This window comes from Scardinius erythrophthalmus (genome assembly GCF_964197995.2).
Source record: "Scardinius erythrophthalmus genome assembly, chromosome: 17".
NCBI classification, from domain to species: Eukaryota; Metazoa; Chordata; class Actinopteri; order Cypriniformes; family Leuciscidae; genus Scardinius; species Scardinius erythrophthalmus.
The window spans coordinates 12,540,376-12,563,810 of NC_138237.1; the positions used below are offsets into that span (position 1 = coordinate 12,540,376).

Here is a 23,435-nt window from a genome sequence, read left to right on the forward strand (position 1 = left end):
CTCTCCTGTCTTCAGGTAAACACTCTTGGTGGTGAGGCAGACCGTCTGCAGCAGACACACCCCCAGAACGCCACTCAGATCCACCTGAAAAGAGACGAACTCATTACCAACTGGGAGCAAATCCGTACCCTGGCGGCTGAGCGACACGCTCGCCTCAATGACTCCTACAGGTGGGTTAATACACACCTTTTTGCTTTTGATCACTTCAAATTGAGATTTTAATGTTAAGCTCAGCTCACACAGTTCTAGCTTGTGATCTTATGATTTTTTTATTTATTTTTTTAGGCTACAGCGCTTCACTGCAGATTTCCGTGATCTGACCAGCTGGGTGACCGAGATGAAGGCTTTGATCAACGCAGACGAGCTGGCCAACGATGTGGCTGGAGCTGAGGCCCTGCTCGACCGCCACCAGGAGCATAAGGTATTATCCTTACATCTAAACCAGTAGAGCAACATGGGAAAATTATGTTTGGATTGAATATTGGATCTACAGCCTTTCTTTCTATAAATGTTTTTTTTTTATAGAAACAAACCTATTTGAGTGTGATTTGCTAATTAAGTATTGCTATTGTAATTGCTCTTACAGTGTTGTTCTACCAAGGATGCTTGGCATTGAAAGACTGATTGTGTCCATAATGTTTTATCAGGGCGAGATTGATGCTCATGAGGACAGTTTCAAATCTACTGATGAGGCTGGGCAAGCTCTGCTGAACACTGGGCATTATGCTTCTGAGGAAGTCAAGGAAAAGGTGTGTCTGACCACAGATCTGTGTTTTTGTAGACTATTTGCAAACTCATTATTGAAAATCTAAAGTGAGTAGCACCTGAATGACTCCCGTTTTGTGTTCGTCGGTGTAGCTGGGCATACTCTCTGAAGAAAAAGTGTCACTTCTGGAGCTGTGGGAGCTACGCAGGCAGCAGTATGAGCAGTGCATGGACCTGCAGCTCTTTTACAGGGACACCGAGCAGGTTGACAACTGGATGAGCAAGCAAGAGGTACGAATTTGTGTAGAAATCATTCATCTAATATTGTGAAGATCACACTTTCTCTCAAACGTGGAACAAAAATGTAGTTTTAAAGATTTTAAAGGTCTCAATCTGTCTTCCTCAAGGCTTTCCTGCTGAATGAAGACTTAGGTGACTCTCTGGACAGCGTTGAAGCTCTTCTGAAGAAACACGAAGACTTTGAGAAATCCCTCAGTGCCCAGGAAGAAAAAATCACCGTAAGAAATCACACAGTCTTATGTACAATTCAAGGCCTAGTACAATTTATTTTACAAATCTTACAGTTTTTAATTCTTTTAATTCTGTATTGAAATGTACAGGCCCTGGATGAATTTGCCACCAAACTGATCCAGAACAATCACTATGCCAAGGAGGATGTGGCCACCCGCAGAGATGCAGTAAGTGGAGATTAGCACCCTGAAATGTCCTTCATTTCACGCTCGCAAGCACTTTCCTCCTCTCAATTATTGCTGACAGAAGTGCTGAATCATTGGTAATACTGTAATTTAAACGCCTTTTCTTCTACATCAGCTGCTGAGCAGACGCAACGCTCTTCATGAGCGTGCTCAGTTTCGCCGTGCCGCCCTGGAAGACTCTTTCCATCTGCAGCAGTTCTTCCGGGACTCTGATGAGCTCAAGAGCTGGATAAATGAGAAGATGAAGACCGCCACTGACGAGGCCTACAAGGTATGTTGTCTTAGAACTACTACAAGTTGTTTTGAACATTTGGATTCAGTTGTCTATATTTCTTTCTTTCTCTCATCCTCTTTTCCTCCCCATCTCTGTTCCTTCTTTTTTTAGGACCCATCCAACCTGCAGGGGAAGGTACAGAAGCACCAGGCCTTCGAGGCAGAGCTTTCTGCTAATCAGAGCCGCATTGATGCGCTGCAGAAATCAGGCCAGGAGCTGGTTGATAGGAAACACTATGCCTCCAGTGAGGTGTCCACCCGAATGGATGAGGTCAGCTCTCAGTGGAAGAAACTTCTAGAGGCAACTGAGCTCAAAGGTGAGAGAGAATTGCTGGAAGAGACTATCTGACTGACAATTAATGTAACAACCAATGTTCATTTAGTTCTACCAGTGTGTTTTGAAACCATAACCTTTTTTGGCTCTAGTTCAAAACTGTGGCGAACATGTAACACAAGTAAAAATATTATTTTTTAATGATAGCACATCCTTTACCCTTGTAGGGATTAAGTTGCGTGAAGCAAACCAGCAGCAGCAGTTCAATCGTAATGTGGAGGACATCGAGCTGTGGCTGTATGAGGTGGAGGGACACCTGGCCTCCGATGACTTTGGAAAAGACCTGACCAGCGTCCAGAACCTTCAGAAGAAACATGCTCTGCTAGAGGCTGATGTGGCTGCCCACCAGGTAACAATGTCTGAATGATTCTGAAATTAACTGATATACGATATGTAGACTTTCATGTATGATTCTGTACTATTGGCAGTTTTACTAAACATCTCAACTTCTTTCATCTGAATTGAAAGCTTGTTTCTCTCCTCTTGACAGGACCGTATTGATGGCATTACCATCCAGGCCAGGCAGTTCCAGGAGGCCGGCCATTTTGATGCTGATAACATCCGCAAGAAACAAGAGGCTCTGGTGGCACGATACGAGGCCCTAAAGGAGCCCATGGCCGCCCGTAAACAGAAGCTTTCAGACTCTCTGCGCCTTCAGCAACTTTTCAGGGATGTAGAAGATGAGGAGACCTGGATCCGAGAGAAGGAACCTATTGCTTCCTCCACCAACAGGGGTCAGTGTAATTAAATTTCATGAAATGAGGTCTTAGTCAAAAGAAGTTGGCATTCTACAGACTATCTAAAATAACTATAAACTGTTGACATTCATATAACAATGATCTTCTTGTACCCTCTCAGGAAAAGACCTTATTGGAGTCCAGAACCTTCTGAAGAAACACCAGGCTCTGCAGGCAGAAATCTCTGGTCATGAGCCCAGAATCAAGGCTGTTTCTCAGAAGGGGGAGGCCATGGTTGATGAGGGTATATCTTTTTATTATTATTATTGAGGGTATTTATTTCTAAGACATTGACTTTGTATTAGGCTTTGTTTCAGAATTAAACACCTTTAGTCATTGTAGAAACAATAAATGTGAAGTATTTATGAAACTTAAAAAGCTTTTTTTCCCACCGTTTCAGGTCACTTTGCAGGGGAGGATGTGAAAGCTAAGCTCCAAGAGCTGCACAACCGCTGGGACGGACTAAAGGGAAAAGCGACCCAGCGTAGACAGGATCTGGAGGACTCCCTTCAGGCTCAGCAGTACTTCGCTGATGCCAACGAGGCCGAGTCCTGGATGAGAGAGAAGGAGCCCATTGTAGGAAGCACTGACTATGGCAAAGACGAGGACTCTGCAGAGGTAAACAAGAAGGGGGACTGGAATTTATCTAGAATAGACCTCTTTTGGGTTTAGAGGCCTGAAATTATTATTAAACCTCATATTTGAGCAAAACTTGCAAAGTAAGGGGAAAGAGTAATTCATTTACTGTTCTGGTGTTCGTTTCATATAGCATTTCTCATTCACAAGATGTTTAATTGACAGAGCTAAAATGTATTTGCTTTGTAATGTCTCATATTGCAGTTTTATGTTAAAAATGGATGGACACTGAAATCTCATTGTTATCATTTACAGGCTCTGCTGAAGAAGCATGAGGCACTGATGTCTGATCTGAGTGCATATGGCAGCAGCATCCAGGCCTTAAAAGAACAAGCTCAGGGCTGCAGAGTAAGACCACATAACAACACTACTACATTGACCGAAAGGAAATAACATAGACTACATGTGCACCTTTGTTCATTTCATGTCAATTAAAATGTGGTCCTTTTTCATGGATTTCATCAACAGCAACAAGTGGCCCCCACTGATGATGAGACCGGTAAGGAGCTGGTTCTTGCTCTGTATGACTACCAGGAGAAGAGTCCACGTGAGGTCACCATGAAGAAGGGCGACATCCTCACTCTGCTCAACAGCACCAACAAGGTGATTAATAGGGCATGCTACATGTTACTTAGCATGACAGTTTGGATCTAAATGACAGTTTGAACTCATTCAAGTAATATATTTATCTTGTCCTCAGGACTGGTGGAAAGTGGAAGTGAACGACAGGCAGGGCTTTGTTCCCGCGGCGTACGTGAAGAAGTTGGACCCGACTCAATCTTCCTCTCGCGAGAATCTGCTAGATGAACAGGGCAGCATCGCTCTGCGACAGGATCAGATTGACAACCAGTAAGAGTCATTCTGCTTTCAGTTTTCTTATCAAATTAAAATCATCACATAAAATTTTTTATCAAAACTATTTAATTATTTTATTCAGCAAGGATGCATTAAATTGATCAAAAGTCACAGTAAAGAACTTATTCATCAGGATGAATTCATGTATTCATGAAAGAATCCTGAAAGAAAAAATAGTTTTCAGCATTTACAAGAAGAAATGTTTCTTGAGCAGCAAATTATCATATTATAATATTTTCTAAAGGATCATGTGACACTGAAGATTGAATTAAAGGCTGCTGAAAATTCAGCTTTGCCATCACAGGAATAAATTACATTTTAAATATATTAAACTGGAAAACAGTACAATTGCAACATGCAGTTTCATTCAACTAATTAATCTGCTAAACAATTTTTATCGACTGAAAGTGTGAAATGTGAACATGTATGTGTACTTGCTTTTCTACCTCACATCTTACATTCCAACAAAATCATTTCTCTTTAACACAAAGCCTCTTAAGATCTTAACATCTTTATTCTTCCTGTAGCTCAAAAATGGCATCTGTTAAAAACTAACCCTCAATAATGTTTCTGACCCCTCGTTACTCCTCTTTTTCCTTTATTTTCTTTCTTTCTTCATTTAAATGCTTGCATGTGTCTGCTTGCCCTGCCCTGTGGCAGGACTGTGGTCACCAAGGAGGTGTGCAGCGTTTCTATGCGCATGAAGCAGGTGGAGGAACTGTGAGTAGGCCTAACCTATGTCATTCCTTTGATCAAAGAAGCCTTTGATCAATCATTCCTCTCATCCATATGGCATTTCTGTCACTTTAGGTCCTCTAACATTCTATCCTTCCTATTATATATCCCTCTGTCCAGATCATTCTCATTCCTTCTCAACTCTTCTATTTCATAAAGGGATAGAAGTTCACATCTCTTCTGAGCTTTTTCCATTCGTAGAATTGGTGTCTAGAATTCACTCTGCATTTTCAGTGGCTGACTATGCAGATTTCTTGTCAGTAGTTGAACCCCTGTCTGTGCTTCCACCTCTCATTTCCTCTCCTAGAGGGAGATGCTTCAGTCCCTGTGTTGAGGTGGGAGTTGCATTTAAGGTTCTGACTTCTCTCTTTATCCCTCTCTTCAGGTATGGTACACTGCAAGACTTGGGAGAGAAGAGGAAGGACATGCTGGAGAAGAGCTGCAAGAAGTTCATGCTTTTCCGTGAGGCGAACGAACTGCAGCAGTGGATCAATGAGAAGGAGTCAGCGCTTACTAATGAGGAGGTCGGCTCTGACCTGGAGCAAGTGGAAGTGCTGCAGAAGAAGTTTGATGACTTCCAGAAGGTATGTTTCTCTTACACATCTGTGACGCATTTATCATTGGACACTAGCATTGGCTTGTACATATTTCCTAATTCTAAACTCTTTGTTTTGTCTTTTTTTGTTTTATTGTTTACTAGGATCTGAAAGCAAATGAGTCTCGGCTGAGGGACATAAATAAGGTGGCATCTGAGCTGGAGTCTGAAGGACTGATGGCGGAAGAAGCTCCGGTTGTGCAGGCCCAGGTGAGAGGAAAACACTTTATACACACAGTGAATTTGATTATACATACACATACATACACTACTGTTCAAAAGTTTGGGATTAGTAAGATTTTTTTTTTTATGTTTTTGAAAGAAGTCTCTTATTCTCATAGAATCTGCATTTATTTAAACAAAAATATAGTAAAAACAGTAATATTGTGGAATATTGTTACAATTTAAAATAGCTGTTTTCTATTTTAATATGTTTTAAAATGTCATTTATTCCTGATTATCAAAGTTGTATTTTCAGCATCATCACAGTCATAAGTGTCACATGATCCTTCAGAAATCATTCTATATGCTGATTAGGTGCTCAAGAAACATTTATTATTATCAGTGTTGGAAACATTTGCGCTTATATTATTTATTATATTATTATTATATATATTTTTTTTTTCAGGATTCTTTGATCAATATAGAATGTTTAAGAGAACAGCATTTATTTAAAATACAAATCTTTTGTTACATTATAAATGTCTATCAAGTAATTTTAACTCAATTTAACGCATCCTTACAGAATAAAAGTATTAAAAAATAAAACTTTTTCATACTTTTGAATGGTAGTGTGAATCATCTTTTCTAAATTAGTCATTCCGCTCATCATCATTTACATCGAAATGTGGGAGTATACATACATCAGAGTAGTATGCTTATTTGTATGCCTGAATTTATGAGCATCATAGATGTGGTGACCTTGTCTATTTTTCCCCCTTTCTCCTTCCAACCCTCCATTCCCTCCTCACACCATCCCTTCATCCTACCATCAGCAACTAGAGATGCTGGGCTCAGCTCCTGGCAAGGTCATTATTATTTTATATCATTCATATCGTCTCTACAACAGTTGGAGTGTCTGCATGAAACAAACACAAGAATATCATGTGATGTTTTTGTTGGTTGAACTGACTGTATTCCTATTTTATTTCACAGGATGAAGCTGACTCTAAAAGTGCATCTCCATGGAAGGTAATATAGCATGTTGGATTTCAAATGCTTTAGACATAATCTATTATATCATCCAGTCTTTGGTCTTTGAGATTGATGCATGTGTAGTTTTGATGCAGGGTCTTGTTTGACCTGTATGTTAACCACGGTGTTGTTTGTTGACTGTGGTTACAGAAAGAAAAGAACAGTCTGGTTCTTTTAATTCACATGGTGATACTCTCTTGATTGGTGTGTTTCTTATCTGTTCTTTTGCAAATTTTTCAACTCAATATAGTCTGTTCGCTTGGCTGTTCAAACAACGGCCAACTTTAATACTATTAAGGTAAGATCCTAGGTTCTTCGTTGCAATCTTTAAATCGTCCCACAACCCATTCCACTAAATCTGCTTTGTGGCCTGTGTACCTGGAGGACTACCTCATTGTGGTGGTCTTGTACTTTTACCATTGTCTCTTATTCCCTTTGTCTCATTACTGAACCATCAACTGTGCAGTTGCATCCCCCCACCCCCCTTTTCCTTTCATGAGTACATGTTGCCCACTTGAAATAACTCCTTTATGTCTTGACACCATCTGTTTTTTGGTGGAGGTATAACAGCTGTTCTAGAATGCATTAACGCTTCTTTTTTTTCAGTTTGTGGCAGATGCATCCACCCCAGTTCCCATATTTGCTGACTGTTATCACTCATCCTATGTGCTTAAATGTTGTAACCTTTTTGTTTGTTCCACTCATCCATACTGTTGCTTTTGCTGCTGAAATGAAGAGCAAAGTATGACACAAAGGATTTAGAAGCATTTATGTAGTGCTTTGGATAGTGGATTGGCTGTTAAACATATTTCTAAATATGCATTGCCAAAACGTTTTTGTTTCTCAACAGTCGTTTTATATCATTCAAGATTAATCTGTTGCCTGCGGTCAAGGATCACATCATTGTCTTATGTAGACCAATAACGTAAGCTCTGATTGGCTGCTAATGGTTTTATGTTGGTGTGTAGGAGCTGAACAACCGCTGGAGGGCCCTGCAGCAGCTGGCTGAAGACAGAAGCAACATGCTGGGTAGTGCTCATGAAGTGCAGAGGTTCCACAGGTACATATATGGCACTTTATACTGTTATACTTGTACGATACGAGCCACATGAAATGCAGAGGAATTCAGCTAGTGTGTGATTCACAGGGATGCAGATGAGACCAAGGAATGGATTGAAGAGAAGAACCAAGCCCTGAACACCGATAACTATGGCCATGACCTCGCCAGCGTGCAGGCTCTGCAGCGGAAGCACGAAGGCTTTGAGAGAGACCTGGCCGCTCTAGGAGACAAGGTAAAATTCATCTTCATTATCTTAGTTTGAGTTTTCTTGGTTCATTCCTTGCCTAAAACATCAGCTAAATATCCTCTTCTCCCTGTGGCAGGTGAACTCCCTGGGTGAGACTGCAGAGCGTCTGATTCAGTCTCATCCTGAGGCTGTGGATGACATCCAGGAGAAGTGCACCGAGCTGAACACAGCCTGGAGCAGCCTGGTGGGTCGTGCTGACCAACGCAAAGAAAAACTGGGCAACTCTCACGACCTGCAGCGCTTCCTCAGTGACTTCAGGTGAGAAGGAGTAATAAAAAGAGATGAAAATACGTTTTGCAAAAGGAACAACTTAGATGAACTAGATGGTATAAAAGCAGTAGTATAGAAGTCTCTAAACAAATCTGTGCTTCTTTCTCACAGGGATCTCATGTCCTGGATCAATGGCATCAGAGGCCTTGTGTCTTCTGACGAGCTGGCCAAAGACGTCACTGGAGCTGAAGCCTTGTTGGAGAGACATCAGGTACTGAATGCTGCCAAAAACATCTGTGATCTGTATTTTGTCACATTACTGTTTTGCTTTTAATAATACGATTTAGTTGTTCATGGACTAAACACAGTTTTGCAAAGGAAACAAATTTTTTGTAAACACTCACATGTTCCCATTCTCTAGGAACACCGTACTGAGATCGATGCTCGTGCAGGCACCTTCCAGGCCTTTGAGCAATTTGGACAGCAGCTTCTTGCCCGTGGCCACTACGCCAGCCCTGAGATCCAACAGAAGCTGGAGGCTCTTGACCGGGAGCGTGCTGACCTGGAGAAGGCCTGGGTTCAGCGCAGGATGATGCTGGACCAGTGTCTGGAACTGCAGGTCAGCAGGGATCATGTTTACTTTTAACACACAAAACATTGACATTAGGAAATGTTAGTGTCAAATAACATTATGTGTTTCTTTTTTGTCTTCTGCAGCTATTCAACCGTGACTGCGAGCAGGCTGAGAACTGGATGGCAGCTCGCGAGGCCTTCTTGGCCAGCGATGACAAGGGAGACTCCCTGGACAGTGTGGAGGCCCTCATCAAGAAACACGAAGACTTTGACAAGGCTATAAATGTGCAGGTCAGCAAGCGTCATTGCGATATAACAATGCAGTCAATCTCAACATTATTTGATTTTAAACGTGGATTTTTTTTTCTGTGCTAATCATTTCGATTTGTCTGTCCTTGCAGGAAGAGAAGATTGCAGCACTGCAGTCTTTTGCTGACCAGCTCATTAGTGCTGACCACTACGCTAAGCCTGAAATCTTCAATCGCCGCAATGAAGTCTTGGACAGGTCCGGCTCCCTCTTTTTTATACTGCTCAGACTGAGTGAATCCATACCATGTAAATATTTGTGGGTTTCGTGTGATTTTATTTAATTCTGACCTCCAGGTGGCGCCGTCTCAAGGCTCAGATGATTGAGAAACGCTCTAAGCTGGGTGAGTCGCAGACTCTGCAGCAGTTTAGCAGAGACGTAGATGAGATTGAAGCGTGGATCAGTGAGAAACTACAGACCGCCACCGACGAGTCTTACAAGGACCCCACTAACATCCAGGTAACGTCACACTTCAGGCATCAGTCTCAGAACAGATCGTGCCAACCTTTTTTCAGACATGCTAAACTTCTAAATATCAGTATCCCGCTTAAATCTAACCTTGTAAATCTATTAATACCATAATAAATTCAAGTGCAAATTAAAATGCATTTCTATTGTTATCCCCGCTTCAACCAACCCCAAGTGTTTTATTATATAGGAAATTAAACTGAACTTCTGTCTGTGTTCCCACTGTCTGTTTCTAGCTGTCCAAGCTGCTGGTAAGTGCAGTAGTGCCAAAGCTAACTAACCCCAGTAGGGTCTCTCCACTTGTCTATTGTCTTATTGTTTTGTCTGTAAATGTGTATTTGAGTTCCGTATGTCTATTAAATGTCTTGCTTTGTTTAGCATCATCAGCTGTTTGTCATTGTTCCTTCCCGTGACCCATTGTTGCAGCCTTTCATTTTTAATTGCTGGGTGTGGCCTCCATTTTCATGTTGTGTCACTGAAGTTGGGATGTTTTGATTTAAATTCGTTCCTCACAGAAAACCTGTGCTTCTCATTGAGTTGTGGATCTAAAAGCAAACTTTGACAAAAGTATGTCAATAAATATTTGGCTGTGTTTGGAATAGCATAGTAGAATACTTCATACTTTTCATTATGTGATTTGAATTAAGGAAACATATAAGCTGTGTGTTTTACAGTGAAGTGCAGCTCTGTTCATTTTGATGGTTTAATATTTGAAAATGAAGAATTGAAGACAGCCATACATACTATTAGTATTTTAATTTTACAGGTATACTATAAAATACAAGTACTACATGAATATTCATTATTTTATTTTACAATAAAATATTAAAATAACAATTTTTCTTATTTGAACATTTTTTTTATCACATGAAAGGTCTAGTTGAGTGCATTATCCACAGTATCCTACACATTGTGCTGTAATTGTACTGCACATTTTGAAAATTGTAGTTAGTCTTTCAAATATTACATGCATAAAAAAACGTCTAATATGCATGCTGCAATAGTAGTATGCTATGGTGCTATTCCAAACATAGCAACAATAATGTATCAATTCAGAGAGATGCTGGAGAAGTGCTTTCAAACAATTAATTTTGCTTTGCTTTTTGTGGAATACTGTGTTAAAATAACAGAATCAGTTACATGTGTGCTACGGCCAGAATCCATATGCAGTTATGGTATCAGCAGCCCGGCTTATTTTGAGTGTCTCAGCAAATGCTTTAGATGAGCCGTTTGGAAGTGCTTTGTTCCTTCTCTCCATCTCTCTGGGTAATATAAAATGTGGAATGATCTTAGACAAAACACCCCAACTCCTAGATTTCTCCACAGAGTTTATTATGTGCTGGATGGCGTCCACTTCATTTTATTGAATGTTTCATCAGGCTTTGAATGTCATGTTTATAGAACGAGTTCCACGTTACGTGTTTGGTCCTTGTTTGGTGGTTTGTAAATTCACAGTCACTTCACATTCTGTTTTTTTTTTGTGTAATGTACACATTTTCATTTTTATTTTGAAAGGTGTGCACTTTTGTGATTTACAGATAAGACATGCCTTTTCACAGACAGTCTAAACAAAGGCATACACATAAAAAGCACACATGTATGTTACAGTAGCGTTGAATATGCACTGCTTTCATGGATATTGAGTTTTTACACACATGTTTATATCAGTTTCCTGTACACATCTACAGAGGTAGATACAAAACTAGCTATTGCTTTTTTACACCTGCACCCTTGCACGACTTCACTGTGTGGCTCAGTTTCGCTGTATTTCGCTTTCTTGCCACTTTCAGAGCAAACACCAGAAGCACCAGGCTTTTGAGGCTGAGTTGCACGCTAATGCTGATCGCATCCGCGGGGTGATAGACACGGGCAATGCTCTCATCCAGAGAGGTGCCTGTGCTGGAAGTGAGGATGCTGTCAAGGTAAAAGTTTCAGAAGTGTTTCAGAAATAGGCAGCTGCTGCGTTATGGTCTGTGCTCATTTTGCTGTGGTCGCGCTCATATTTGCTCTCAGGCTCGTCTTAACGCTCTGGATGAGCAGTGGCAGTTCCTCGTCAACAAATCTGCTGAGAAGAGTCAGAAACTAAAGGAGGCAAACAAGCAGCAGAACTTCAACACTGGCATCAAGGACTTTGACTTCTGGCTGTCTGAGGTATTTATGTGACTTAATAGCTACTTAGGATAGTTCTTGGTACAATTTCTAACTAGAATAATTCCATAAATTCTGACGTTCTTCCTCTGCTCCTAGGTTGAGGCTCTTCTTGCCTCTGAGGATTATGGGAAAGATCTGGCCTCAGTCAACAATCTGCTTAAAAAGCACCAGCTTTTGGAGGCTGACATCTCTGCTCATGAGGTAGCTCACTGACTATAACTCCAGACATGCTCATGATTTTATTTTCAGTTAGCACATTCTGATGGCTCTTTGGTGTCTTTGTGCTCTTATAGGATCGTCTGAAGGATCTTAATGGCCAGGCTGACAGCCTGATGGCCAGCAATGCCTTTGACACTTCCCAGGTCAAGGACAAGCGTGATGCCGTTAACGGACGCTTCGTTAAAATCAAGAGCATGGCTGCCGGGCGCCGTGCCAAGCTGAACGAGTCGCATCGTCTGCACCAGTTCTTCAGGGATCTGGACGATGAGGAATCTTGGATCAAGTATGGTTTACATCATTCTGAGTGGTCTAAAATTGATCACACACTAACCTTTTTTTCTTTTAAGGCTGTATACTAGATCTAATTCATTCTGTTCCATTAGGGAAAAGAAGTTGTTGGTGAGCTCGGAGGACTACGGACGTGATTTGACAGGAGTACAGAATCTGAGGAAGAAGCACAAGAGGCTGGAGGCTGAGCTGGGAGCACACGAGCCGGCCATTCAGGTGAGGAGACACCTGCAACATTGTTGCATATCGATTTATAGAAATGAAAAAGTCTTGACTGGAGCGTATTAGAGTCAAGTGAATCATAATTCTGAATGCTAAAAAAAATTTGTCCTTGCAGTCTGTGTTGGAGACTGGGAAGAAGCTGTCTGACGACAACACCATAGGACAGGAGGAGATCCAGCAGAGGCTGGCCCAGTTTGTGGAGCACTGGAAGGAACTGAAAGATCTGGCTGCTGCTCGGTGAGAACGGTTTTCGCTATTTTACTTTTTTTCAACCCCCAAACATTTGAACGGCAGTGTATATTGCCTTGGACAGGAATTTGAAAATTGTTTGGTTTGCCATTTTTTAGCGGGCAGAGGCTTGAGGAGTCGCTGGAATACCAGCAGTTTGTGGCGAATGTGGAAGAAGAGGAAGCCTGGATTAATGAGAAACTGAACCTGGTTGGAAGTGAGGATTACGGTGATACGCTGGCAGCTGTGCAGGTGTGACAAACTATAGTATTCATCAGATGAGCTTAATGAAAAATAAAATAGCTTGGTCTTGGACACACCTTCATATTGCTGTTTTTTATTTCTTTTTTGTCAAAACTTGGCTCTTCATTTTCAGGGCTTGCTGAAGAAACATGAAGCATTTGAAACCGATTTTACCGTGCACAGGGACCGAGTGAATGATGTGTGTTCCAATGGAGATGAACTTATCAAAAAGGTATAGTTAAACTATTAGAAAGTCCATATACTGTAAATTTGGCCCTTTGACCCTTTGTTTAATGTGAGCTGATAGCAATATCATTGTCATGTTGTTTCTTTTTTGCAGGAGAACCACAATGTGGAGAACATCATGGCTAAAATTAAGGCCCTGCGTGGGAAGGTGTCAGAGCTTGAGAGAGCCGCAGCTCAGAGGAAGGCCAAGCTGGATGAGAACTCTGCCTTCCTGCAGTTCAACTGGAAGGCTGATGTGGTGGAGTCCTGGATTGGTGAGTTAACGATATTTCATGCAAATGAGAAGAAACTTTCATTTAAAAGAAGGATTGGCAAGAAATAAACTGTTGTTTTCTCTTTTCACCCTTGTAATCTGTAAACCATTTGTGTCTTTGGCTTGATCAGGTGAGAAGGAAAACAGCCTGAAGACTGATGACTATGGTCGTGATCTCTCCTCCGTGCAGACTCTGCTCACCAAACAGGTGTGACATTGCATATGACAAACATGTCTACAACACATTCGTAAACCATATTCTACATTCAGCACATCAAATCCTTTCAAGCTTTACTGTTAAATCTGATTGTCTTTCTTCTACCCATAGGAAACCTTTGATGCAGGGCTTCAGGCTTTCCAGCAGGAGGGCATCACCAACATCACAGCCCTGAAAGACCAGCTGTTGGCAGCCAAACACGTGCAGTCCAAGGCCATCGAGGCTCGTCATGCCACCCTGATGAAGCGCTGGAACCAGCTGCTGTCCAACTCAGCCGCACGCAAGAAGAAGCTTTTGGAAGCCCAGGAGCACTTCAGAAAGGTGTGAAGAATGGAATTTTGCCTTAAGTGAGGAAACTAAATTCTGTTTTGTATGTCTGTAACTCTTGTTCTTATGTTCGCCACTCAATCCAGGTCGAGGATCTTTTCCTCACCTTTGCCAAGAAGGCCTCAGCCTTCAACAGCTGGTTTGAGAACGCTGAGGAAGATCTGACAGACCCCGTACGGTGCAACTCTCTGGAGGAAATCAGGGCCCTGCGGGACGCCCATGATGCCTTCCGTTCCTCTCTCAGCTCCGCAGAGGCTGACTTCAGTCAACTGGCTGAACTTGATCGCCAGATCAAGAGTTACCAAGTGGTATCCAACCCATACACTTGGTTTACCATGGATGCTCTAGAGGAGACCTGGAGGAACCTTCAGAAGATCATCAAGGTGATATTGGGATCCTGAAGCATAATTCAATACTGGCAATACTGACAATATTGTGTCCAAATATAACGGAATATATACTTATTGATTTTATACAACAGTTCAATAAACAAGATCACATTTGTAACCGTGCAATAATTCGATTTTCTAAATCTATTATTAAAGGTTGAAATGGACATTTTATAACTGACTTAATTTGTCTCTATAGGAGCGAGAGTTGGAGCTACAGAAGGAGCAGAGGAGACAGGAAGAGAATGATAAACTCAGACAAGAGTTTGCCCAACATGCCAATGCTTTCCACCAATGGCTGCAGGAGACCAGGTACAGGGGACCATCATGCACTACTTAAGTGTTCTGTTCTCTTTCATTATAGTTGAGTTATGCTCGAGGATTAAACGCACAGATGCAACACATTTGACTCCACTGCATGACATCACACACATCTGTTTGCATTTAATCAAGCTTTCCTGATCTCCATGTAACTGTCGTAGACGGCCATTTTCATTCGTTTCGTCCACTTGTTTTTATAGTCTGAAGTCATTGCCTGCTTTGCCATGTTGTCTGTTTGGGTGAAACTCTTCACATGGTCACACAATTTAAACCCACCTGGGCTCGATGTGCAACAACAGTGCTTTGCGCTGGTCACATGTGCTTTCATGTGCGTATTGAGTAGTGGCATTAATGTCACGGCTCAATTGTTCCTTTCTCTCTCCCTCCCTTATTTGTCTCTTTCCCCATTCCTTCGACCTACTCGCTGCTACCCTGATGCTTGGAATCATTTCTCTAATCAGGACATACCTTCTGGATGGGTGAATATCACAATTTTTTTCTATTTTACTGTAGTATGTGTGTGTGTGAGTGTGAATGAATTGTTTAATGGGATTTACTTGTCAGCAAATGGATGTCTAGGGACTGTCATGATAGAAGCACACATTTGGTGGACAATTTTGGGAGTTTCAGGGCAGAATAGGCCGATGATTGGTTAGAACTAATACAGGGTGCCATCGAGAAGAATCTCACTTTACATATATTTTGCATATTTTACAGTATGTTTTGAAAATATATTTCCAGATGTATTCCTTTCTGTTTTTTCACACTCTTTTTCCATTCCCTCTTCATCTTCCACCTCCCCCATCTCTGAATAGCATAGCCTATCGGAGGGTAATCCGTGTCTATCAGTATGAAGTCGATGATGATCTTTCTGGAAGGTCTTCTCCCTTTTTTCCTCCTCTGATTGGCCTCTTACCCCTCACCCCACACACTTTTTGGGTTTTTCTTCTCCTCATGCACTTGAGTCTGATCCCCACTGTAAAGGCTCTGTGTGTGTGTTCAATCCCTTTTACTAACATTCACTGCGATGTGAGGCTTTTTTTGAGATGATCCCTTCCAGCTTCTTAATCCAACAAGCCTGGCTACATTCGGCACCAGTGTTGAGGAGTGTGAACACTTCATCTCATTCTTTAACCTTTTTTTTACTCTTCTTTTTTTCCCCCATGTTTGTTATTTAAGTTTTTTTCTTCATTTTGGGGAAATGTTCATGCACCAGATTCAGGGTGGAAACTGCAATGTGATTTCCATGATTAGACTTTTTCAATATCCTGGTCTGAATTTGAACAGCTGTGCATTAACATTTTTGGACTCTTATAATATGGCTAGTCAAGGAACTCTGAATCTTTGATTTTGCACATTTTGCAAGATCTGTACTTTAAACTAAAGCTAAGCAGTGGTACAAATATAGCAGTTTCTAACCCTGTTGACAACAGCCCTAATCAAGCATGGTCTGGATTACCATGGATATAAGTTGGCTTTGTTAGCATGACTTTGGTTATTGTAGTTGCATTCTGGGGTGGCTTATAGTTTGTACTCTGTATCTACTACAAAACAATTGGTAAGTCATATTGTCATACAGGAAGATGTAGGTTACAGCTCTAGAAGTAATGACAGAGGTTGTGCAAACCCATTTTAACAATATAGTATAACTCATAGTCATAAAAGTACACCTTTTTAACTCTCTGGAAATTACATATCTATGTTTAATGATAGTTGACCTTATAACTGACCTAGTGTAGTGAGAGCCACTCTTCTAAGGTGTAGACTGGCATGTGGAGTGAGTGAGATGTTTCTGGGTGGATGTGTCATGTGTTCTCGGACCTCTTCTGTTGGTTTCATTGCTTTGGTTTGTGGGCAGGTCCTGCATGGTGGAAGAATCCGGAACTCTAGAGTCGCAGCTAGAGGCCACCAAGGTGAGTTTGGGACCAGTGAATGGGCAATTTAATTTTCAATAACACTAAATGAATCAGTATTAGTGTTTTAAATCATGCTGTAGTTTATCAGTAGTACACTACAATTCAAATGGTTTTGGTCAGTGAGATTTTTTTCAGCGTTTCGTGCTCACCAAGGCTGCATTTATTAGATCGATGATAGAGTAAAAACTAATATGTTATAGTGAATCCATTCTTTTGTTAGTGCTCAAGTGTTTCATGTACAATATTGTAAACTCCAGGCCTGGTCATGGTCATGCAAATTGATAAAATCTTAAAAAGTGGAATTAAAAGAGTGAATTAAAATAAAAATCTAGTTATGCTCAGCTCTAAATGATTTTTGCTGCAAGACCTTTCTTTTTGTCAGTGTAGTCTTGTCAAAAAAATCCTTATCTAGTCTTCAAGTAAATGTGCACATTTCAATATTCAGCGTTTCAACAATACTGGAAAAAATGTCTATAGTCAGTATAATGTTTTTCTTCAGCTAGAAGGTACTCTGTGTGTGTCCTATTTATAAAAAATGGTTTCCAAATAACCCTTATCCATCTATTTTTAATTTCCCATAAAATGTGTGAACATTTCACTGTTTAAGCCTGCAGGAAAGAGGACATTACAACACTTGCATAAGCCTCAAACCTGAGACTGTAACTATAAATGGACACCCTGCTCTGTTCTAAATGTCTTTTCCCTTTGGGTTCCTCTGCAGCGCAAGCACCAGGAGATCCGTGCCATGCGCAGTCAGCTGAAGAAGATCGAGGATCTGGGAGCAGCCATGGAGGAGGCGCTGATCCTGGACAACAAATACACAGAACACAGCACCGTGGGTCTGGCCCAACAGTGGGACCAACTCGACCAGCTGGGCATGAGGATGCAACACAACCTGGAACAACAGATCCAAGCCAGGTGACACCTCAGAAACCAGTCTACAATGAGAAATTAAGATGATTATATTTGTATGATCTTCTTTAGATCAGATCAGAGTGAGATTAACCTAATTAGTTCTGAGTCCATAACTTATTGAACATTGCAATTGGAGCAATTTACCTTGACTGACTTGTTCTCGCAAATCTGTTCTAGAAATACCACAGGAGTCACAGAGGAGGCCCTGAAGGAGTTCAGCATGATGTTCAAGTGAGTTTTCCACTTAAATAAGAAAACATTACAATGCGAGTAATCTTAAGTGTTCTTGAAAATGTAATGCAAGTTTTGTTCATTTCTCAGGCACTTCGACAAAGAAAAATCTGGACGTCTAAACCATCAGGAGTTCAAGTCTTGCCTGCGGTCTCTGGGCTACGACCTGCCCATGGTTGAAGAAGGAGAACCAGACCCAGAGTTTGAGTCCATCCTGGACATAGTGGATCCAAACCGGTGAGAAACCTCTTCTGTGGATGTGATTAAATATTGTGTTCTGTCTGTTGATGAGCTAACATAAAATTTGTTTTATTCAGGGATGGAAACGTGTCCTTGCAGGAGTACATGGCCTTCATGATCAGCCGAGAAACGGAGAATGTGAAGTCAAGCGAGGAGATCGAGAGCGCTTTCCGTGCTCTCAGCGCCGAGAACAAACCTTTCGTCACCAAGGAAGAACTCTACCAGGTACAAAATAACAAAACCTATGTTATTTACAACTGGTTTTGGACAATTTTGGCCTCGGCTTCATGTTTGGTGTTAGAAAGATGACCTTAATGACCTTCTGTGTTTACAGAACCTGACGAAGGAACAGGCGGACTACTGCATTTCCCATATGAAGCCGTACCTGGACAGCAAGGGCCGCGAGATCCCGTCAGCTTTCGACTTTGTGGAATTCACCCGCTCGCTTTTCGTCAACTGATCCCCCCCCCCCCCCCGCCTGCCAGTGACCAATCGGGATGCGTTTTCCCCCTCACAATAACACAAGGCCAAACTGCATGGATCTGAAATGAAAATTCTCTATCTAGCATCCAGTATAGCAATATCTGTATCTTGCTATCACTCTTAACCCTGCGTATTTATCTGACACTTCCTTATGTTTCACTGACAATAGTGTAGTGGATCTGTCTGCATTTATTGTGATTGTTTTAGCTGTTAAGTGCTTTGCTTTGTTTAACACACCTATAGAGAGGATATGCTGTAACATCACCCACAAGACTGCAGTGTGCTTTAATAAACGCTACTGGTTATAACTGGAAAGTGTTGCTGTTGTGTTTTTATTTGGAGCATAAGCATAAATACATAAATTTAACATGAAATGCATATGTACAAGCTACAATACATTATAAATTGTTGAACAGTCTCAGTCTGTCACCTCATTGGCCAGCTGTTCCAGTACTGCCGTCTCCTTCGCACCTTGTTCCGTTAACTCTGCACTGAGCTGCCAGATGTTGACGCTACCATCTGCATTGCCCACTGCCATCAGATTTGTGTGTTTGGGGTTGAACTCCAGGCAATAAGCTGGCTGACCTCCTGTGTTCTGGTCAATTGTGGAGGTTGGCCTTAAAGACCTTCTACCCAAATCAAACATTTGGACCAAACCTGCCGTGTAATTGAAATAAAAATTAGAGATCATGCTTTAATCTTACTATATATATATATATATATATATATGGGATAATTACAAACATCCCACCTTGTCCAGTGACTGCAGCAAAGACGAGAGGGCGTGTAGGTGACCACCTCACCCAAAACACATATGAATCGGACACCCGTATAGACAGAAGGGGGTGTGGCTGGAGCACACTGTGCAGATGAGCTAAACCATCTGTCCCGACGCTTACAAACAGATTCCTAAAGTCAGAAACACCCAGAGATGTTACGATTACTGCCGACTAGCCTTAAAGTACGTATGACACAAAGTAGAAAACATACAGTGCAGGAAAATAGCGCAGCGCTCACCTGTGGAAGGGTGAGAAGTGGACTGAGTGTATAGGACCCCCTCGTGGGGAGAAAGAGAACTGCATTGGGTTGCGCAGAGTCACGCTCTCACCATCAGGGGGCACTGCTGCTACTGTCCCACTGCTGAAGGAACATTTGAGCACAAGGCCTCCTTCTGAGCCCACCAAGAATGTGTCCAGGTCCCACGGGGAAAGTGCAACAGAGGTTACTCCTATAGTGGTGCTACCTCGGGTCTTCAGGGAGAGAAACAAAAGCATTATTAGGTTGAATTGCACCAAAAAAATGTTTTTATTTTAAATCTGCATCTTTTCTGATTTAGCTAGGATCAGATATCATTTTACCATATTATGACACCCACTTTGCTTGCTACTCCACTCTGAGGCATTTGCTGTGGGACAAAGGCATATCCAGAACTCAAGGTGAGTTTGGCTTCGGCTCCATCAATAGTCCACAACAGAACTCTTCCTCCTGAACCGGCGCTCAGAACAACAAACTCCCCTCGGCGAGCTCCTGGGACCCAGTTAACCTGTTTAAACGTAGGAATACTGTGCATTCATATATCAGTGAATGCTCGTTCATCAAACCTCAGTCATAAACGTTTCTATACCTGATAAACTGGTTCACGGTGGGTGTCTGCAGACATTCCCGTCAGAGCCAAAATTAGGTCCTGTGAGCGGCTGGTGTCCCAGACCACCACCTCGCCACTGTACAGCCCCCCTAATGCCACAATAAAGAAGAAGGGAAATTATCTTGATGAAATGAGCCATTAAAAGGTATTTGTCCCTAATAAAAGTGGCTTTCCGTTTTAACACATAGGAATATTATTGTCAAACAATGCAGTATGAAACTACTCGGAGAATAGCACTTGCACAAATTAGATTTTTTGAGATGGTTGATTTCCAGACTTATTTATTGATAAATGTTTGTTTCTTATGGCTCTTTTCAGGATGCTTAAGAATTATATATGGAATATAAACATTAAGTCTATTTCCTATTTCGATTATTGCCATTGTTGCATTATTTTCATGACATAAGCAATTTTTTGTTGTTGCAAAAATTCAATTTACATAAAAAATACAGACAATATTTTTAATTCCGTATTATTTAACTAACATGATAAAAATGATTTCACAATGCCAAAAATTTCCTTCAATGTCTTTATGCAAAACACTTCACATTTTATGTTTTTATATTTTCCATTTTGAGATTAAATCTAAACCTATACATGTATGTGTCATTGACCCTTTAAGAGAAAAAAAAAATCTTAAAAGCATTTTTTAAACGTGTGTCCATACCAGCAAATACAGACGGCCTCACAGGATGGAAGCACAAACACATGATGGGAGTGGCCACATCAATGATCACGTCTGGCCGAATTGGGTTCAGGTTCTGCCGGTCCAGGTTCCACGTGCACACAGAAGCCTTCTCATTACTCCAATCACCATCATCCATACTACCCCCAGAAATACATCATTTAAACTGCTTTTATAGACACTGCAGGTGGTTTTATGTATTTCAATGAGGAAAGGACTGTTACCGGCCAAATCCACAGGCTATGACTGAGCCAGTGCAGTTCCAGGACACACTGGTGACTTGCAGACCCCTTTCCTGAGCATCAACATGCTGAAGACGGTACATGCAGGACACCTGTGCAAGAAATCCCCACGAAGACATAAACTCTAATTTAACTAACTCAATTATTACTACTATTTACTATGAAAGCTTGTTTACACTTTTTAGCTCTATATTTTTCTCGCAGTTCTGAGTTTATAGCTCAAAATTCTTACTTTTTTTCTCAGAATTGTGAGATATAAATGTGGAATTGTGAGAAAAAAGTGTGAATTGTGAGATAATTGCGACTTTTTATCTCACAATTCTTCATTTTTTTCTCAGAATTGCGAGTTTATATCTCAGTTCTGACTTTATAACTAGCAATTGTGTTTATATCTTGCAATTCTGACTTTATAACTCCCAATTAAGAGTTTATTTCTCACAATTCAGACTTTTTCTCAGAATTGTGAGATTGAAATTGCGAGAAAAAAGTCAAGATTTATGAGATATAATTTTTATCTCAAAATTCTGACTTTATTCTAAGAATTGGGTGTTTATAATTTGCAATTCGGACTTTATAACTCGCAATTGCAACTTTTTCCTCACAATCACGAGTTTATATCTCAGTTCTGACTTTATAACTAGCCATTGTCAGTTTATATCTGACAATTTGAACTTTATATCTCACAAATCAGACTTTTTTATCAGAATTGTGACAAAAACTTGGAATTGCGAGAAAAGAGTATGAATTGTGAGATAATTCAAAAAGGTAATTGCGTCTTTTTATCTCACAATTCATACTTTTTTTCTCCCAATTTCAAGTATATATCTTAATATATAAATATAAATAAATATATCTTACAATTCGGAATTTATATTGTTGCAATTCGCAATTGCAACTTTTTCTTTCACAATTATGAGTTTATATCTCAGTTCTACGGAAGCGTAGAACGGAAGCATTCACTTGAGGAAAAAAAATCTACTCTGTTTTTCCGAATTAACTAGTTAATTATCTCAGAATTACGAGATAATTTTTCATGGAAAAAAAGTTTTTGCTCTGTTTTTCTGAATTAATGACTTAATTATCTCAAAATTATGAGATAATGTTTTTTTGAAATAAAAATATTTGCTCTGTTTTTCTGAATTAATGACTTAATTATCTCAGAATTATGAGATAATTTTTCAAAATTAAAAAGTTTTTATTCTGTTTTTCTGAATTAACGAGTTAATTATCTCAGACTTATAAAATAATTAAGTCATTAATTCAGAAAAACAGAGCAAATTTTTTTAAATAAAAAATTATCTCATAATTCTGAGATATTAATTCGTTAATTCAGAAAAACAGAGTAGATTTTTTTTTTCTCAAGTGAATGCAATACGCTTCCGTACAGTTCTGACTTTATAAATAGCAATTGTGTGTTTATATCTCACATTTCGGACTGTTTTTCCTCAAAATTACGAGTTTATATCTTCCAGTTTAGACTTTTTTTTACTCAGAATTGCGAGTTTATATCGCACAATTCCGACTTTATAACTCACAATAGCAAATTTCTGTGGTGGAAACAAGCTTCCATAATTTACTATTTAATAATCCATTATTAATACTGCATTCAAGGCTCTCACCGACTCATTCTGATCCTCCCAGTTCACCTCAAACCCATCAAAAGCGTGACTCTTGGAGTTTTTCACCAGCTCTCTGATAACCACATCTTCAACTCTACGCAAGAACTCCACCAATCCAGGAAAGTCCGAAATGTCCCGATCTAGGGCGAGTGTTTGGCTGATCTGGTCTTGTGTCTGGGTGCTGGTTTCCAACACATCTTTGGCTTGAGTTTTAGCCTCTGCTGTGTGAACTGGAAGAGTTTGACAGCTTCTCTGGGTAGGAATAAAACGAACACGATAACGTTACATATATCACACAAAACGACGGTTTGAATATTCTGGTTTGAGAAGTTAACTTACTGATTCTTGTGTTTGCTGATGTGACTTTCTCCATGTCGATTCAGCACCAATTAAGTCAAGGGTTTCATCCGTAAACATGTTCAAAGTTTGCCAGCAAGCTAACGTTAGAGTTCAAAATGCTTTTCTTAGTCTCAATAAGACGTTACAGTTAGCTGGGAGCTAGCGATTATTTTTATAAAGCAAACAGTTTTTCATCATATTGAAGGACTGTTATGTGTTCGACGAATCCAAATCTGCTTCTATGATGGGGAAAACAACAGCATCGCTATATTTTGTAAGATATTTTATTGTGTTTGGCCACTGTACAGCGCAGTTCGCTCCTCCATGATTATCCTGGATGTGACATCCGTGACTGCGCTGCCATAGATACC

General features: G+C 40.6%; 2 protein-coding genes across 9 annotated transcripts in view; one reads left to right on the forward strand and one right to left on the reverse strand.

Annotated features, from left to right (window-relative positions):
• sptan1 (spectrin alpha, non-erythrocytic 1) overlaps positions 1-18,847 on the forward strand; it is a 30,978-nt gene extending 12,131 nt beyond the window's left edge. For 4 of the 8 annotated variants that reach the window (XM_081391220.1, XM_081391218.1, XM_081391217.1 and 1 more), the window contains 50 exons: positions 16-170; positions 286-421; positions 648-749; positions 859-996; positions 1,113-1,223; positions 1,326-1,403; positions 1,537-1,692; positions 1,807-2,011; positions 2,196-2,377; positions 2,519-2,762; positions 2,887-3,009; positions 3,166-3,383; positions 3,657-3,749; positions 3,870-4,004; positions 4,102-4,250; positions 5,377-5,575; positions 5,692-5,796; positions 6,582-6,614; positions 6,742-6,777; positions 7,031-7,078; positions 7,749-7,840; positions 7,928-8,072; positions 8,164-8,345; positions 8,469-8,568; positions 8,719-8,916; positions 9,015-9,161; positions 9,272-9,375; positions 9,474-9,636; positions 9,882-9,896; positions 11,436-11,567; positions 11,659-11,796; positions 11,893-11,997; positions 12,090-12,298; positions 12,399-12,519; positions 12,641-12,762; positions 12,873-13,005; positions 13,130-13,228; positions 13,337-13,496; positions 13,627-13,703; positions 13,824-14,033; positions 14,126-14,422; positions 14,628-14,740; positions 15,211-15,228; positions 15,565-15,627; positions 16,608-16,662; positions 17,387-17,583; positions 17,758-17,811; positions 17,902-18,048; positions 18,129-18,276; positions 18,386-18,846. In XM_081391220.1, coding sequence (XP_081247346.1) covers positions 16-170; positions 286-421; positions 648-749; positions 859-996; positions 1,113-1,223; positions 1,326-1,403; positions 1,537-1,692; positions 1,807-2,011; positions 2,196-2,377; positions 2,519-2,762; positions 2,887-3,009; positions 3,166-3,383; positions 3,657-3,749; positions 3,870-4,004; positions 4,102-4,250; positions 5,377-5,575; positions 5,692-5,796; positions 6,582-6,614; positions 6,742-6,777; positions 7,031-7,078; positions 7,749-7,840; positions 7,928-8,072; positions 8,164-8,345; positions 8,469-8,568; positions 8,719-8,916; positions 9,015-9,161; positions 9,272-9,375; positions 9,474-9,636; positions 9,882-9,896; positions 11,436-11,567; positions 11,659-11,796; positions 11,893-11,997; positions 12,090-12,298; positions 12,399-12,519; positions 12,641-12,762; positions 12,873-13,005; positions 13,130-13,228; positions 13,337-13,496; positions 13,627-13,703; positions 13,824-14,033; positions 14,126-14,422; positions 14,628-14,740; positions 15,211-15,228; positions 15,565-15,627; positions 16,608-16,662; positions 17,387-17,583; positions 17,758-17,811; positions 17,902-18,048; positions 18,129-18,276; positions 18,386-18,511 — 6,516 coding nt within the window. In that variant the 3' untranslated portion in view covers positions 18,512-18,846. Of the gene's footprint in view, positions 1-15; positions 171-285; positions 422-647; positions 750-858; positions 997-1,112; positions 1,224-1,325; positions 1,404-1,536; positions 1,693-1,806; positions 2,012-2,195; positions 2,378-2,518; positions 2,763-2,886; positions 3,010-3,165; positions 3,384-3,656; positions 3,750-3,869; positions 4,005-4,101; positions 4,251-5,376; positions 5,576-5,691; positions 5,797-6,581; positions 6,615-6,741; positions 6,778-7,030; positions 7,079-7,748; positions 7,841-7,927; positions 8,073-8,163; positions 8,346-8,468; positions 8,569-8,718; positions 8,917-9,014; positions 9,162-9,271; positions 9,376-9,473; positions 9,637-9,881; positions 9,897-11,435; positions 11,568-11,658; positions 11,797-11,892; positions 11,998-12,089; positions 12,299-12,398; positions 12,520-12,640; positions 12,763-12,872; positions 13,006-13,129; positions 13,229-13,336; positions 13,497-13,626; positions 13,704-13,823; positions 14,034-14,125; positions 14,423-14,627; positions 14,741-15,210; positions 15,229-15,564; positions 15,628-16,607; positions 16,663-17,386; positions 17,584-17,757; positions 17,812-17,901; positions 18,049-18,128; positions 18,277-18,385 lie in introns of all 8 variants that reach the window. The other 4 variants (XM_081391224.1, XM_081391222.1, XM_081391219.1 and 1 more) reach the window with 3 other exon arrangements.
• On the reverse strand, positions 18,841-23,420 carry dync2i2 (dynein 2 intermediate chain 2). Its single transcript, XM_081391225.1, has 9 exons — positions 23,065-23,420; positions 22,726-22,977; positions 21,089-21,198; positions 20,847-21,004; positions 20,159-20,268; positions 19,910-20,077; positions 19,552-19,784; positions 19,286-19,443; positions 18,841-19,191 (listed from the first exon to the last, which is right to left on the reverse strand). Exons 1-9 carry the CDS (start codon positions 23,140-23,142, stop codon positions 18,953-18,955), a joined length of 1,506 nt encoding a protein of 501 aa, XP_081247351.1. The 5' UTR covers positions 23,143-23,420; the 3' UTR covers positions 18,841-18,952.
• Between the last annotated feature and the right edge of the window lie 15 nt (positions 23,421-23,435).

What these genes read in the sequence shown, in the direction of transcription:
- dync2i2 (XM_081391225.1), bottom strand. Translation starts at nt 23,142, where the DNA reads ATGTTTACGGATGAAACCCTTGACTTAATTGGTGCTGAATCGACATGG. An exon ending in ACCGTGAACCAGTTTATCAG is followed by an intron (nt 20,078 to 20,158) that starts GTATAGAAACGT and finishes ACGTTTAAACAG; the next exon opens with GTTAACTGGGTCCCAGGAGC. An exon ending in AGAGTGGAGTAGCAAGCAAA is followed by an intron (nt 19,785 to 19,909) that starts GTGGGTGTCATA and finishes CTCTCCCTGAAG; the next exon opens with ACCCGAGGTAGCACCACTAT.